General features: G+C 37.2%; 1 protein-coding gene across 3 annotated transcripts in view; it reads right to left on the reverse strand.

The window, feature by feature from the left end:
* klg (klingon) overlaps nt 1-18716 on the reverse strand; it is a 1029592-nt gene that overhangs the window by 124454 nt on the left and 886422 nt on the right. For all 3 annotated transcript variants that reach the window (XM_081726054.1, XM_081726053.1, XM_081726052.1), the window contains one exon: nt 6142-6239. In XM_081726054.1, the coding sequence (XP_081582180.1) occupies nt 6142-6239 (98 nt within the window). The remainder of the gene's footprint in view (nt 1-6141; nt 6240-18716) is intronic.

Below are 18716 nucleotides of genomic sequence, written 5' to 3' on the forward strand. Positions count from 1 at the left end.
TGCGACATAATCGTTGGCAGTGATTCGTCCGCTAAGTGTGACCACAAGACCCAATGAAAACCATGATATGGCAGCCCATAGCATCACCGAGCCGCCGCCATGTTTCACAGTTGGGCGGAGACACTGCAGATCATAAGCTTCTTTGGGCATTCTCCACACATAAACACGGCCCGTGGTTGGAAATAGGGTAAAGGATGACTTATCCGACCATATCACACGTTTCTAGTCCTCAACGGTCCAAGTTGCATGGTCGCGGCACCATTTGCGGCGTGCGAAAGCGTTATGGTCCCTGATGAGCGGTTTGGCCCGTGGAACACGACCCCGTAAGTTCATGTCATGTAATTCGTGGCGGACTGTGATTGTCGAAACAGGGTGGGGAAGGTGCTGATTGAGTTCCTCCGTCACTTGCTCCGCAGTGGCACGACGGTTCTGCGTGACAATGCGCTTTAATACCCGGCGTGACTTGTCACTCATGATTTTCTTCAGCCCACTGTTCCGCTTCCCCGATGTGCTTTTCCCGTGTGTTGTGTAGGCCGTCATCACCTTCGACACTGTCCCACGCGACACACTTAACACAGTAGCCACTGCCGTCACACTCACTCCACATAACCGCGCACCAACAATTTGCCCTCTTTGAAACTCTGAGAGGCCTCCTATTTTACACTACCTCCGTCTGCTGCAGCCACTGGACACTGCTGTTCCACTGCGCCTGACGTAGTATGGAGACCGACCTAACACACCACCACCAGCGATCCGGCGCTGCGGGCGCCACGACACCACTGCCAACCCATACATCTGACGTGTTGCCAACTACAGGTGTTTCCATTTTTCTTATCACCATCTGCATATGTATATAGGGTAAAACTGAAAGATGTGCACAAACTCCGGGAGGTGATTCGTGACATCAAGAGAAGACAAAATGTCCTCTTGCATGTTGTTGACGCATCGTGTACGAGTGACAGGGGTGCCAGTTTGGAATCGAAATTCACATTCTGACAATTGGAATGGAATAGAAAGATGTGCACAGCGTAAACGAAGCAGAACTCGACAACATGCAAGAGGATATTTTGTCTCGTTTTGATGTTACGAATCACCTCCCAAAGTACGTGCGTATCTTTCTGTTCCGTTTCAATTGTCAGGATTCGAATTTCGATTCCAAGTTGGCACCTCTACAAGACGTGGAATTGGACAACATACAAGAGGATTTTTGTCTTCTTTTGATGTCACGAATCACCTACCGCCGGAGTTTGTGCATGTCTTTCAAGTTCACCTTGTATTATATGTATATACTAATTAGCTACTATACTGTATTATAGGAACTATTCGACGTTTCAAGTTTACTACACATTCCTTAATATTACGAAGAGTCTTACAGAACATGCTTCAGTAGCTGTATTTGCTTAAGTATATAAAATATGTTCAACATTACACAGTGAAAATATCTCACACTAAATATCATTCTGAAATGATATATAGTTGATTATGAGTGTGTTTATTATTGGTAAATCGATCAACTGCATTCATCATTTAATCCGCCGTAGACAAAATGTGGTTTGTACGTTGTTTTCATGGTAAAAAATATGTATGTCCAAAATATATAATATACACAGAAGTTATATAGTGTTTTCAGTCCGAAATGATTTATCTTTACCGCAAATTTACAATATTTTTTTAAAAGAAAAGAAAACACGAATTAATGCAACACGAAAACAAAATTAAACCTTAAAAATCCACATGTTTTGCATTTCCACTTCTCACTAAGCAAATAATAATGTTATAATACGACATTTATATGCTGTCCTGTCATTCGTACAATGTTTATAAATACTAATAACAAACTCCTCCTTCCCTTCAAAAGCAAACAGAAAAAAAGTACGATTTTAAAAACCGAATGAAAAAAGAATGTAAAATATAACACTAATTTCTCATTTTTATTTTTAAAAAAAGAAAAATAAATAACAAATATGGAAATCGGTACAACGAGTTGCATATACTGAGTATTTTCATATGCTAACAAAAAGATTTATAGCATATCCCGTGATAATTCTCACAAATGTATACCATATATTACGAAGAACATGGCAAAATGGACGTTAATGGTTGTGTTACATTTTCACCTTCTAATTTGAAAACGAACAACTCCACAGATGGTCGGCTCATTTTTTATATTTGACTTAGTTTACGAACTTTTTTTCATCTTTTCTCTTTTTTTTTTTTAGTGTTTTTGTCTTTACTTTTGTTTAAATGCAACCGATCCCAGAGCAAACGCCCGAATAAACCTTCACTAATTTTGCTTTAGTTTGTGCTAAATGTTCACAGGGAACCGTTCCGTTTACCTTGCGTTTGTTGATGCGAGGTAGAACACAAGTGTATTATATTATATATATATATTGTATATATTGTATATATGGTTTACCTGTAACATTTAGTAAAACAGGAAATGCTTCTAAGCACAATGCTAATTATCAGCTACAGTAATAAAGGTTCTTCGCTCAGCATTGTAAACAAGTTACATTTTTTTCTATTTACAAAACTGATGGTTCTATGAAATTACTCACATATGTTGAACTTTCACTGATGCATAAAAAAGGGCATCAATTTATTTTAAAGTTACTGCGGAAACAAATTGTATTATTAAAAGCATCATGTGTAATATCAAACTATGACCGTGTTGACGTTTCCAAGGTTATTTATTTATTCATGTGTATCGGGGAACTGTGGCTCAATTTTAGAGCGTTCACCTCTGACGCGTAGGGTCCCTGGTTCGATCCGGGTTCGCGGCAAGTGGGCTTTGTGGAGAACAAACACCGTGTTTGCGGGTGTTCTCGGTTTTCCTGTTTCCTACCACTTTATTCATTCCACCATTGCACTCAAATCTCATCATCACCGTCTTCTTTAGCCTAGCCGGCGTAATCGTAGGACGTAAAACTGAAAGATTGTATTTTTATTCATGTATATCACAGTCATCTACTATTGCAACTCCAAATATTTTGACACAAAACAAAATATGAAAGATAGGAGTAATTTTATTGGAATTTACCGAATTGTGCACACCTTCTTTTACGTTCTATTTTGTGAACTTCTAACGTGGGTACATTCATGTACAACTGTTTTCCCATTCTTTTCTTTGTTTCGTGAATATTTGAGGTTGCAATGTTAAGACACTAAATAAACAAAGATAGAGAATGTTTGACAATAATAAGTTTTGGGAAACGATTTTTTCAGTAAAATATAAACAGAGTATAGTCAGTGTAGATCAACAAATGGGTTACTCAGAGTGGCAAAACTTTAGAGAAACTACACAAAAAGTAATAATAATAATAATAATAATAATAATAATAATAATAATAATAATAATAATAATAATAATAATAATAATAATAATAATGAAAATACGAAATGTCGTATTAAGGTTGGGTGAAAGCACTTCCTGATTATTATGAGCCGCACTAGCGACTAATATACCGGTAAATGTTGAGTGTTTATCAGTTTAAGTTTCCGAATTATAACCTTCCTTTTGCAGAGAACTTCAGGAAACCATATAGATTCTCCATTGTCCCTGTCCTACCTCCAGTGGTATATTGATGGAATCTAACAATCAATAAATATTTCTAGTTAATATTGATTCTACAATTCGCTCTTGAGTATTATATTTTCTGTATTATTCTTATAAATTTTTGCGGGTTATATCTCCTAAACTCCACGCAAGAATCTTGTCAATCCTTGGAAGTGAAGCTCCGGAATTACGCATGTATGCACCTTTCATGTTTGTATGAGTAACATGTATCAAAGTTTGAAGATAAGGTTTCCGAGCACAAACAGGTGAAGTATTATGTTTTGCCGTTAAATAGCTCAAAAGCCATTGGATTTATTTCATCTACTCTTTCACCTGGAATATATATAGTTTAACGTCCACGGTGTTTATCGACCACAGAGCCTATTTGGCGGGTGCTGGAGTCGAATCAGAGGTTGCATGCATCAGAGAGGTGAGCGCTCTAGCACTGAGCTATTGCGCCCTCTGGAATATTCTAATTATTACACGTTACTCATTGTCACCTCTTGGATATAATATTGACAAGACAGAATAAGAAATGTGGCAAGTTATGTCAGAATCTTATTGTGAGATACTTTAAAATTAATTTTATTATTTAACGTTCAGAATTGTTGGTCGGAATACATACAATTAGGAATTTGGTTCATGAGGGACTTCTGACAGTAGAAATATGAATATATCATTCGCTTTCACGAATTGAATATAACGTATGGAGGTAAAGATGCATTATTTCCAGTGTTATTTAGAAGGGCACAGTGACTCAGTGGTGCGTTGGGTGACTCAGTTTGCACTTATCTCTGGTGCGTTGGGTCTCTGGTTCGATCCTCGACCAAGTAAGCTTATGGTGGACAACAACGTGTCCGTGGGTTTTCTCAGAATACTTCTGTTTTCTCCTAATTACCATTCCACCAATTCCTCCATCATCTTTCATTAGCCTTAATCATCCGTGTCCCTTCGCCTCAAGGGCATAATCGTGGAGCGTGAACCTGAAATATTTCCATTTTTTCCATTATTACTTTCTTATTTATTTATTATTACTTTTAAGGACTCTGGCTTACCAAAAACCATTTTATATACATAGGTTGGATAAAAACTAGTGGGAACACTTCTGACGTCAGAGGGCTGTGTCTCAGCACTACAACAGTTACGTAGCTGATAACCAAAAGTGAAGCGACTAAGTGTGGTGAGTGATAACGTCTGTGTGTTATTCAGCCATGTGATAAAGTTGTGTACCTAAACAGACGCACTACAGCGCGTGAAAGAGAGCGCATAGCTAATAGACTGAAGTGAATGAATACAAAGAAGTGACAACACCGGCTAGGAGTCGGTAATGTTATATTCAAAGTCGGTTTTAGGAGGTGCATGGTTCGATTGGGAATAAAATTGTTCGGCTCCGGGTTTTAGCCAAGTTGCACCAAGGTCTGTAGCGTCAAAAATATAGAAAAGCCTATACACTCTACCGCGTAGCCCAATTGGGAATAATACCTCCACTTGGGTTAAGGCTGACTTTGGGTGTACTTGTGCTTCTCAACGGAAGCTCTGCAAACTAGAGAACATATATAATTAAATTATTCTCTATTAGAGAGCAAGAATAACTGACAGCAAAACGGGATTGTTGAGAGGTGGTTGCCCTGTATACTTTCCCAATTCGTAGTTGCTTGCGCTGGTCAAAAATAAATAAATAAATACGGTAAGCGTGTGTCAAGATGTTTGAAACCAGGACAAATTGCTCGCGGCACAAAGGTCGATAGATATGTTAGAAAGTCGCCAAATCATTTGAAACTCATCCAAATGTCGCCAATCGAAATTTTTTTTTCTCCTGTCTAGACAGTCGATTGCCCTGGATTTTGTGACTTTCGCCCAAAATTCGCGACACTGGCCCAGCGCACATTAAACCTAATACACTACAAATACTTTTTTTTTTTTTTTTAATGTTGAGAGTTAAAGTTTGGAAAACGAAAGTTAACATTTTTGGAATAACAAATTTTAAAGAAATATTAAGACTCGCAGTTATTTTTTGTCTATGAACAGGCTTCATAATATACTAAGTTCAAAAAATGTTTAATACCTGGGATCCTCATCCTTTATTTCTTTTAGTCCTCAAACGCTACGATTTTCCAAACTCGAAGCTAAACCCACAAAAGGTTCGAAATCATTTTGCGACAGGTGTATAAGCACTTGAAATATTTCTTTTTAATGCGTTATCAGCTTTAAGATCACACAAAGAAAATAGGAATGGTTCAGTGCGAGTATATTAGAAATGTTTAAGTAGAATGTTATTCTATTTGAAATATTTGGTTTCTTTAATTTCGTCCCTAATTTACACAAATGTCAATGTAATTATTCTCGGAAACGATATTAAAAAAAGGAAAATCTAAGCAAACGTTTCGTACTTACTGTAGAAATATGAGAGAAAAGACCACAGAGACAAAGAGAAAAAATATGAGCTTTTGTCATTGCTAACTGTTCATGACATTTTATTAGGATAAAATTTAGCCCAGAGAAAGAAAGAGAGAGAGAGAGAGAGAGAGAAAGAGAGAGAGAGAGAGAGAGAGAGAGAGAGAGAAAGAAAGGAGTGGCTGACTTACATCCGGTACAGGCTGTCCATGAATAATGCAAACAAGCTGGGCCTCGAACCCTTCTCCGGAGTGAATCCAACTTCTTTCCACCTCAATTTCAGGGGGATCTGCGTTGCGTTTTAGAAAAAAGACAAAAGAAAAGAACATATTAAAATGGAATGCATTTTCATAACTCACATTTCACGAATAATAAAATTCCTTCACATACATTTGTACAATATATTTTGAAGTGTATATATTTCATAGGTTTAATCATAATCGTTTAAGTAAAACTTTGAGGGAAATTTCATAAAATATGAAATATAAAGTATGATAAAAAGTTTTACTTCGATGATCTATTGGCAAAATACATACTAGAATTATAATAATTTATCTTAACTTCACTGAGTGGATAATAAGACATGAATAAATATCTCTTTATTCTAAACTAGCAGCGTTCACCCCGCTTCGCTGCGGTCACCCCGGAACGCAATAAACTTTGTTACTTAGATAATTTTTACTTTTTCGCTTTCAAGTGATATGATAAAAACCATAGAAGATTGCAGTAAATCTTAACATTATATCGCCTGTCATTTATGTTAACCCGCCCCGCTTCGCTGCGGTCATCCCGGAAGTTTTCGCTTTCAAGTGATATGATAAAAACCATAGTAGATTGCAGTAAATGTTAACATTATATCGCCTGTCATTTATGTTAACCCGCCGAGTGACACGGTCATGCGGGTTGCATATAAATACGTTTATTTTTACCTATGATGAACTAACAAAGGATTTGTACGTTATGGACACTTGAATGGTCAATTATCTCAAGACACTGGTAATTAAAAATTAAAGTGATATGATAAAAACCATCTAGGGTCCAAATCCTAATAACCCCCCCAAAATAAAAGAAATTGGTTCAGCCGTATTAGCGTGATGAGGGAACAAAGGATTTGTGCGTTCTCTTTTTTTTATAATAGATTACGTGACTAAGAACTACAAAAGGATACTAGGAATGTTTTGCAATATAGTTTTATTTATTTATTTTTCAAAATAATTTCCACCACATTCAATACAACTCTCCATCCTCCGAAACCAACCGTTAAACCAGGTCTGCCAAGTTTCACTAGGAAGTAAGGCATACTCGTTGTCCCAAGTCCTCAGAAGATTCTCATCACTGGAAAGCCGCATCCCTTTCAGCCTCATTTTCACATATGGGAACAGTGCAAAGTCGCAGATCTGGACTATAAGGACTGTGCTGAAGAAGTTTCGGTTCTATAGTGGTCAAATATTCGGTGCAGGCTTTCGTGCGGTGAGCTGGAGCATTGTCATGATGGTTTGATCTAGGTTCTTTATAGATTCGATTACTTTAGACAAGCACTGTTCAGTGTACTGCTTACCTGTGACTGTCTTTTGTCTGTCCGAAACAACACACTCCACACTATCACTAGATTTGAAAAATACAGCTATCATTTTCTTCTTTACTAATCTGGATTTTCTGACAGCTACAGGTGTATCCCTCACCATCAAAGACCCAAACTTTGTTCTGAGTCTTGGGTAGCATATCATAATACTATAACCAAGTATATCGAGATTGTCCCTTATCAAACATTTACAGCATCTCCCGGCATCATGTCACACGTAGTGTTATTTGCTCTTAAGTCAGACTATCTCATTTCGCAACCAAGATGCCACAGAAAACACTATAGACTATCACTGCCAATGAATAACTCAGCCCATCGATTTGGCGCAGCGGTTACTCTGCAAATATGAACATGTCTCAGCATGCACCAAGAAGCAGACTTTTGTAACAAATGGTTGCGTTGTATTGCAAAACTTTCCTAGTACCCTTTTGTATATTCATTATTTACTAGATTAATACATGAGTATAGACCCCTATTCGATTCCCAGTGAGAGCTTAAAGTAGTTCGAATGCAACCATAAGATATAGATTTCGTATAATTTCGGTGCTGTAAAGAGATGCTAAATTACAAAGTAGTCTCTTACGACTCTACTTTACAATGTTGTCTTTTCTTCACTGACTATCTTGTATTTACGACTACTATCATCAATGATGCTATATCAAACAAAACTTACAGTTTGACATGGGATTTGAACTACTGTACTGTTTAATGCTCTCCCACGGGGAATGAACTTGGAACCCCATACACCAAAGGCACTTATGTACATTTCATACTACACCAGAAAAAGAGGACAATTATTATTTCCATTATTACAGGTTTTATTGATGCTTCTTTGTACATAGTATATGTATATTGTGTGTACCACTGTTAGTAAAACAAATCTCCTCGTCAACGGTGTATTCTGCTACATATGTAGTACAGAAATAAATAATAATTCCTTCCAGGAAAATAAAAACTGTTTATTAATATTGTAATATTTGGTAGAACAAGCGGTACACGGGTGTTGTTATCCCTTATCTTTTATTATGAAAACTATAAAAGTATTTTGTACAGTTTATAATACAAAAGATCACAAATAAATGAATTCTGTCGTTCGGCGTATGATTAGCGTCACACTAAAGGCCTGATTACTGCAGGAAACATATGTTAGTCGAAATCTTTAGTATGGCACTACTCACGCGTCAGAACGTAAGAATAAATACAAGGAAATCTCCTGCCAGTTGCAGCGCTGAGGTTGACGACTAGGAATGACCCTGCCCGTAGCAATTGGGTCTAGGAAGCATTCTGTCCGTTGCAGCAGGGATGTTAAGATTGACAATTAAGGCGAGCTTACGTAAATGCCTGCGATTCCGCCAACTGCGCCGGATTCCTGCTGTCGTTTGGAGCCTACGTTAATAGTAGTCCCTCTCCTTCATAATCTCTTTGTCGCATAGGTTTGTTCAAAGATCAAACTCCAATTCAAATGGATTCATAATAAATTAAATTGAACCCAATGACTCCACATGGTCGCGAATTACGCGTCTACCTCAGGCATTTTCTCAGATGAGAAAGTACAGTAATTCAATTAACTGCCGCTTCTAATACAGTTGAACAGGAACTTTGAATAGAAGTTGCAAATCTGCGACAAACAAATAGAAAAATGCTAACCCAAAATAATCTACAATACTCGTAAAAATCTAAATAAATAAAAATAAATGTAGTAATATTTGACTGCTAACTTTTGTTAGACCGCAGCATCGATTTTAATTATTGTTGGTACATAAGAGAACCACATGGCCTAACTTAAGATGAATGATTAAAATTGACTTATATTAGGATCCAATGCATAATTTTTGAGGTTGTCGAGATGAATAATAACGCTTCTGATGCCGCTGAAATCCAAGTTCAGGTCATATTGGTATGGGACTGAGGGTGGGCCTGATTTTGACTCTCAGTTTAGCGTCCGTTTCAGCAGCGAAGCTATACGAGTCCTGGAGCTTAACTTGGGATACGAACCACATGAGCTCCTGCCAGGAATCGAACTCAGTCTCCCATGTCAAATGCGGGATGAGGGTTGGAAGTGAGACGGTGTTAATATGTAAAAATAATTGAAAACTATCAATGTCAGTATCCAATTCATAGTTTTCAGAATTGTTGAGAACAATATTGACACTCCCATGCCGTTCAAGTCCCAAATTTATCCCCCGTACGTATGTCAAAGGTATGAAAAGGTTGAAATATTTTACATAAATTTATTCTCCCCGTGTGAGAGACGGACATTTCAGCTGGTAATGAATAAAAATACATATTTTTAATTAACTTTCATAATATATTCTGCTGCAATGCTACATTGTGCTATAAATAAAATCAACTAATTTTTAAAACAAATTTAAAAACGTACAATGACATAAGATCCGTAGTACGAGTAAATAAATATACATATCTTAAAAATGAACGCAGTATTTACGTTTAATATAAAATACACTTATAACTGTTACAGAATTCCATATTAGACACACACACACACACACACACACACATACATACATATATATATATATATATATATATATATATATATATATATATATATCGTTTTGGAAGGTAAATATGAACATTATAACTCCAATTCTGCTAGTACCTCAGTTAATACACGATTGTTGCTACGGGATTATACATGAAAATATACAGCACATTACATAACAAGATCTGAAAATATAAACAAACATAATACTACTAATAGCAAAAGATTAGCAAACAGCAACGTTGATTACAGAACGTGACCATATATGCATATTTTGTTTCATACGAAAAAGTGAAATTAAAATAAACCATTTTGGAAGGTAAATATGAATGTATTACACAACTCCTGTTCTGTCTGTATCCCTCTGTTCTTTGGACAGGAGAATTTTTTTTTTTAATTTCAAATTTATCTTACATTGGCCTAAGCGGTTTGTGTCACTTGGGGCTTACTGGATAATACATAATGCATATTGCTTGATGTGTGGTCTAATTTGAATCCATAAACATTACAGAGTACAGGAAAAGTTAGATCTCCCGTGGTCAAAGTCTACGCTATATAATGTGTATATATGTATATGTGTGAATATCAGCATCAGAAAGGATACTCGGTTTATTTGTTACAGCAACTCATTACAAATATAGGTTGCCTAAAACCATGGAATTGTCCTACCCACTATTCACGTATTCACACATATTTTACACACTAGCATATTATATATATGTTGGAGAGGGGGATCTGTAACTGTGCACAGTACCTCTAAAACCCACTTATGACCTCGAGGAAATGGTTTATATGTCTAGATAAAATGAGGCACTTACTAATGCAGTCTGCTGAGCAATATCCCACTGCTAGCTTCTCTCTTTACCTCACTTAAATATTACGTATTCCTGCACTCTCCAAGGATACTAGGAGACATTCTTATGATAAGGAAGCTGAGTGGTTAATATACTCACTCGAAACAAATCCATTTTAAGAAAGAGACGAAATATTATACAGAGTATTCATAACAGACTGATGAGGTTTTGCTATTCAGTAAATAAAACAGTTTTTTTTACTACTATGTTTCGTAAAACCTGTTACAGATTTTAAGCAAGGATTTCCACGTTTTCTAAGCGAATACCGGACAAAAAGTTTCCTCCGTCTTTATTTGTTTTGCACTAGGAAACAAAGTTGAAAAATATACAGGTATACTTGCTATATTGACAGTTCAAATTCGTGTTCTAGTGGCTGAACAAGTAATAGCCAATCAAATTCGAAGATTGAAATATAGTGGCGCTGTTGTCGCTGTTTCAGAGATGGAGTGAGTTAGTGGATCGTAGGCCAAGTGGGTCAAGATTTGTGACTAGGTCAGTGAGTCGTGTCAACAAGACGTAACTCTCTGCGACCCATCGACCCACTCTGATCCACCGACAACAGACCTACTCTGCTTAGTGCATTGTAGACAGCATCTGGTGAATTTGTCTGGTTTACTTTCAAGGCCTCCATTTTTCTTCGTTTTTCATTTGTTTCTATTTACTTACCTGAGATGAGCATACCTAAGTGAAAAAAAAAGAACTTCAGGCAATTTTAAATATTGATATTTGCATTTGTAATATCAGTAATCATTCATATTACTTGGTTTTCGAGCTTGTGTAGTTTTTTGAGGAGGTGAATACTGGAAAAATATATTTTTGCATCACCTCTAATATATGAATTATTATATAAAAAAATGAATGTAACTATATGTGCATGATCATCATGGCCAAATTGCAAGGCCAAATGAAATGACATTTGGTACATAGGCTTATATCCAAACTGGGATGTTATCATATCACTTTCATTATAATATATATCCTAAGGGGATAGTGAGGGTTCGAATTTTTGCGGAAAATTGAGTATCTTATGATGGTGGGTGTGGATCAGTGTGGGTCATAGTAGGTGAGGGTTATTGGGTCACGGGTCAGAGTGGGTCACGGTGGGTGTTGGGTCAAGTGAGTCGTGGGTCAAGTTTTCATTGACCAACATCATCCCTGTGCTGTTTCTCTTGATATAATAAGCAGAAAAGAGAATGGGCTACTTTGCGCTCTAAATTTCGTGAATTTTGCTGATATCCTTCAGGATTTCCGTAGCTGGACAAGACATACTGCAGGCAATGACATTGAATGTTATTTTATTTATGAATACTGAAAGGATGGTATGTAACACTCAAACCTTGAGCGGAATTCAAAACTCGCGACTGAAATCTTACGATCGAAGCTTAGTCTCAGATTAAACATGATTCGTTGGATAGTGTCAAAATTTGATTACAAATAAATGTATACGAGAGTACTCCCATTGAAGGTAGCTGGTTAAATTTTGGAAATGATTTCTGGATCAAGAACTCGCAATCGCAAATATCGCAAACGCTGCTCCAAATTTTTAACATTCATCTCTGTTCCAATACTCAAGTTGCTTCCTCTATTACGTCAAGCTTGCGTTAACTGATCTTGAGCTGCAACCCGATAGAACACACGTTCGAACATGTTCTAGATCGAATGACTGTATGACTCTTTACCATAGGTCGCGTAAATTCCGTAAGCTATCAACAATACTTCATGCAGGTTTTGAGACGTGAATCGGAATAACAAATTCAGATTCATCGTCTGCGGGCTACACAACTATGTACACAAAGAGCTATATGTTAGAAATCGCCAGAAAATATTTGAAAAGAATAATGTATATCGGGAAAGTGACATACTGTAAAAATGAAAGGCCAGAAGTATGACCGGACCGGGCATATTGCAGGAATAAATTAATGATTGGCAGACAAGGCAACCCTTGATTGGAAATCAAGAGAAAAGATAACATCTGGAAACCTTTCTCAACGAACTCAAGAAATACTGTGGAGTAATGTAGGAAAAAATTGTCCAAGATGGATGGTTGCAGAAAAGAGTTAGAAAGACTTTTAAACAGTAGTGAATTGATCGTGTTTTATGCTTATAATAAAGTATGTTGGCTATATATACTGCATACACCCATATCCACAGCACACGTGTAACATGAACTACATATTGGATGAGATTATCAGACACAAAATAAATTTTTAAAAAATTAAAAAAAAAAAAAAAAGTCACGAGAGTAGATTTCTATCTGGAGTGGAAAGGATTTGCTTTCCTTGAAACCAGAAGGGCTGACTCCTTGCGTTTCTGTTGACAGGTAGACGTCACTGGCCTTTGTTACGCTGTTCCTAATTGGCTTTGTTAAAACCTCCCTTGAGCAACGAACAGAGATCAAATTTCACTTCGTCCTTGGTATTTATAGCTTTCTATAATGATCACTTTTCTTCTTTCTTCTCTCTTGAAACAACTTAACTTTTTTAAAATATAATTCAGATGATGGATTAATCAGTCTAAAACTTTATTTAAACTATAAGTAATTAGTCCAGTAATAGTGATTATCCTTATAGCTGTGTTTAGTAGTAGGCACTTGAGTTACATATCCAGCAAAATACAGTCTTACGAGGCAGGGTGTTATGAAAAAAATATTTAGTTTTTCTAAAAGCTGATCTGTAACCATGAGTTATATACGACATTAGTGACCCATAGTAACAGCAACACTAATGGAATGTATTAATTTTAGTCCAGAGCGTTCAGAGTTTTGTCTTCATAAATAACGACAAATAGATAAAACTCCAGGACTTATCTTAGGGATACCTTCTAGTCATTGTAATTATACCTTTTCTTGACATTAGAAGGCCTATTAGTAACTAAATCATCGAATTCCATTTATTCGGGAACAAGAAACTTTTAAAAAAGTGTTAAGTTCCTTAATCTTGTGCTATACTAACAAACGCCCTCACGGTTTACTGCGGTGAAGATTTTGCGTTTCTCCTTCTGTATGTTTTACGTCGATAGGATTCCTATGAATTAGAAGTCCAACATGAAATTCAAACATCTCTTATGAGCATCTTGGTGAATATCCCACATCATCATCTTCCCTTCTACGCAATTAAAAAAACAAAAAAAAAACGCTGGAACGCATCTTCAGCTGGTTTAAATAGAAAGTGTGAATACCAAGTTTCATTTCTCTAAACCAAAGGAATTCCAAGAGATATGTATCTAAGTGAATCACATAAATATCTTTCTTTTCTTTTCTAGGGGGTGCGGTGGCTTAGTTGTAGAGATCTTATCTCTTGTGCATAGGATCCCTGATTCGATTCCCAATCAAATAAGTTCGTGACGAACAACATTGTTTCCGTGGGTTTTCTCGATGTAATTCCTTTTCCTTTCACATTCTCATTTTCCAGCAATTACTCCATAATCTTTCACTTGTCTTAAATCATGGTGGACGAGAAAGACGGGGTACCAGCTACCATTGTGTGCGGGCCAGGTGTCACCTGCGAGGGGGGGAAGTTACCAAGACATGAAAAATAATCCAAAATGACCGAAATTAGTGTGAAATCCATAGTTTTCACGGTCGTTGAGATCAATGGTGATACTTCCATTAGCGATGACTTTCAAATTCAGCTACTATTGTATGAGAGCCGGGGGTTACTTGCGGGGGGGGGTTACCAAGACATATGGAAATAATCTAAAATGACCAATATTAGTGTCAAATTCGTAGTTTTCGCGGTCGCTGAGATGAATGGTGAGACTCCCACAGGCATTGACTTCCAAATACAGTTCCCATCGGATGGGGGCCAGAGGTGTTATTCTTTTCAAAATTCAAACCAGGGAGTGTCTGGGGGCGTCTACCGGGATATGTAAAATTAGTAGAAAATGACCGATATTTTTTTTCCTTTTGTTGTTCAGTTTGTTTACATAGATATTTTATCTGACCCATGCGAAGACAGGGGCGAATCCAGGACGGACTTCTGTGTGGGGGGGGGCGGTGGGTTGTAATACTGCTACTTAGAGCTACTTTTGAAAGCTCCAAACTCCGGGATGGGTTTTATTTATATATATAAAATAAGAAAGTTTTCTCTTCTGGAAGGAGGTCATCGCCCCGATCGCCCCCCTGGATCCGCCACTGTGCGAAGAATTGGTATTTCAACTAGTTTACTATAATGTGAAAAATAATCTTAACTTGTAGAATCCCAAGAACAGTTCTAAGATACCCCAAAAAATCTGATTTATTGGTAACAAGTTTACATATAGTGTCCTGTCTACTCGAGTCTCAGTAGTATTAATGTGTGTCTACTTTCACAATTGCCCTTCATTAACTCACGAATTTGCATACAGTATAATGTAGTAACGAAACTCTTCGAACTCGAATATCACGAGAGAATAAAGCGTTACAAACCAAATCACCGGACAAAATGTTAATCTATCGCAGAGCGTGGAAGGTTATTGGATCGTTAAAACTTAGTTAATGCATCTTGTACCAGCTACGTATTTTCACCTAGATATTATACAATGACTGAAAGGAGAGAAGGGGTGATTATTTTCTGTATCCTGCCTTCCGTTTGCATTCTGAGCGAGTGAGTTGCCATGTCAATTAGCAACATTACGCTGTTAGTTTTGTCAACATGTGTGATGTGAGCTCCTCTGTGGTTTCGCTGCCTATCTGTAATAATTAATCTAACACGGAAACAGGAGTTGGAGTCCTGGTCACTGCATGATTTTGTGATCCATATTTAGCATTACTCTCAATTGCTGATGCAGGTTTTGTTTTTACATTTGCAACAATGTCTGTTTTGCCTTCGCAATCAATTTTCCCTTTCTATTATCTATTTATAGAGAGATGAATGACTTTATGTGTCATACAGTGTTTCCATTGAAGGAAAAGTATTTATTATAGCTCATCTTGTTTCAGTTGAGTAACACTCGAAAGTTTTTATTGATAGTTGTAGAAGTATGTCTCAAAGACGCTGGAAGAGCTACCGTTTTCAGAAGTTTAAAACCTGAAAATATTCTGCCTCCTAGAGTTCGAGAGATCTAATTTGACTATTCTGCCTCCTAGAGTTCGAGATATCTAATTTGACTATTCTGCCTCCTAGAGTTCGAGAGATCTAATTTGACTATTCTGCCTCCTAGAGTTCGAGAGATCTAATTTGACTATTCTGCCTCCTAGAGTTCGAGAGATCTAATTTGATTATTCTGTTCCCTAAAGTTCGAGAGATCTAATTTGATTATTCTGCCTCATAGAGTTTGAGAGATCTAACTTGACCTATTGCTGAGCAAACGAGAATTGTCTGTTTCACACTGTTGCTACGTTCTGGGTGACAGCGTTAGATTTTCAACAAATTATTGACTAATTAGAGTTTAACGTTCCGTTTCAGCATCGAGGCTATATGAGACGGCTCATACTAAACTATTACTTGAGAAATTGGCATTTTACGACCAAGACTCACTTGCGCTTGCTCAGAGTCAGATCCACTATTTTCAAAGAGGTTCTTGCTAACCTCAGCCAGGCTCATGCTAGCTTATATTTACACTTGCTCGAACTCGGGATTGTTATCCTCAAAAAGGCTAGCGCTAGCTCGATCTCGTACCGATTTAACTCCTTAAGCTAGCGCTCGCTAAAGGTTTGGGCTTGCTTGTCAATGGGGTTCGCGCTCACTAATTCAAGATTGTGCTTACATGTGTTCCAGGTTTAGCTTCTTGATGATTTTTTTCCATACATCGAGAATCCTTCATCTTAAATGCCTAGCTTTAAAATTTAGTCAAAAATTGCAAATATTGCTACTTTTAGGATACTTTACCTTACAGCTATTTAGTGTGCCAGGTACCACATATGGTTGGATCAAGTTTAGCAATATTCTTGACTGTCTACAACTCAGTATCAAAATTTTTACTACCTTTTCAGACATAATTTATAAGCTGTCAAAGAGAGTTCCTAAAGTATGTTCATAGTGTATATTAAAAATAGCGTTTAAATGAGGTTTCGAACCACGGCACTTGAACAAACGACAAGCATTATGTAAATTTAAATATTAATTAAAGCAATTCTTTTAAGAGGTACAGAATGGAAAGGTCGAGTATCATTGATCTGGAGATGGATTTTATTGCAAAGAAGTCTGATTTCGCAAAGTTAACACTTTTCTGTAGCCGGCTTTGGAAAGAAATCAGGAGATTTTGAGGAATCTTCAGATGAATACAATCGGTATATAGGGGTATTCCTGTCGGGGCAAGTCCAAAAGTAAAGTTACAATAGTAATTAATCAACCAAATTTTAAAAAGATTTCATTCTCACCCAATTCCCAAGAAATTTGAGATGCCTTCAGAAAGGTGATGCCTTCTCTCAGATGAGTGATAGTTGGTATCAGAAGTTTTATGAGAATCACTGAACGGCAAATTTATCTCTAAAAGCACAAATGATCGATCAGCATTTTGTAATTAGGTAAAAACTAGCAAATGCCCCCCCCCCTCATGTGTTACTTCCAACAATATTGTAATAACTTTGGTAGAGTCAATAATGGACCGAGATTTTTATTCCTTAACCAATTTTATTATAAAATTAAGTCTGTGTTTACAAAAGTTCTAACAATAAAGTGTCTCTTTAATGACTTAGGTATACAGGTTATAGCGTTTTGTACGGGTGACCCCTTAGCTTCATAGCAGCCTCCGGGATTTTCAAGGATTTGGTTCTAGGTAACCTCCGCTCATAACAGTCCTCACGAGGTATGGTATTTATGGTGATCCCCTTAGCTTCATAGCAGCCTCCAGGGTTTAGGATAGGTTACGATCAGCGATGCTGGGTCCCTTGGTGGTCGAGCTTTTATCTATCATCTTCGGTTTCTTTCATGAGGTCCGTCTTCTTTCGGCGTTCCTCTGTGTCTTTCGAGTCGGCTTCTTTTCTGCTACGCTGTTTACAATCAATAGCACGTGTTGTGTTGACGTGCTTTTGTCGTGGTGCGGGGATCCTTACAATATTTTTCATTTTTCTTTCTGCACCCTTTATATAGACTTCGTCTCAACTCCGAGTCTCGTATGGAAATAAAATGCCTTGTAAGGATCTCTGTGAACCACCCCAATCGCTTTCCCTCCAAATCTAGATCAAATGTCTAAAACCTCTTAAACAAATATCTAATTATTTTAAATGAAAGAGCAGAACATTAAAATTTTATATCTTGGTCCTTAAGAGCACTGGCGGCGCTACAGAGAGCGAGGAGGGGCAACCGCCACCCCAATATTTTTTGTCGCTCCCTTCTCCCCATTTTTTTTATGTACAACCGGTGAACTCATGATCACGAACTGCTCCTGTAGAAGTATATATGGCACTGAAGTATATATGGCATTGAAATCTTTATTGTTCATTGACATGTTGACAGATATAGAAGCTACTTTTGTTCATTAACGTATTCTTTAATACTTGTTCTGATTCCTAAACGACGTGACAAACATCTTGGCATTTGAAGGCGGCGCTCCCAATTCTCTTTAAATGCTGCTAGCAAATGAGAGGCCAGCGGTATTGCCACTTTTATTTTGTACACATCCACGTCTATCCTCTGCCACCTGATCGCGCTGTAGTTCGTCTCCTTAGCCATAGCCACACCCCTTAACACTCGGCAACATCGCGTCAGAGCTTGCATTTTATTCGTTTAGCTGAAATGCCAAGATGTTTGTCACAGGTTTTAATTAACTAAGCTCTTCTGAGTGTGGCCAACCACTGAGTATTTCCATCTTTCAGGTTGAACATTTAACAATCCCTTTGTACTGCCGCCTATTGATAATTATTGATGAACTGCAGCCACATGTGTGTTATAAAGTTAAATAACATAA

The sequence above is a fragment of the Thermobia domestica genome, chromosome 9 (assembly GCF_964235325.1).
Source record: "Thermobia domestica chromosome 9, izTheDome1.hap1.1, whole genome shotgun sequence".
Lineage (NCBI taxonomy): Eukaryota > Metazoa > Arthropoda > Insecta > Zygentoma > Lepismatidae > Thermobia > Thermobia domestica.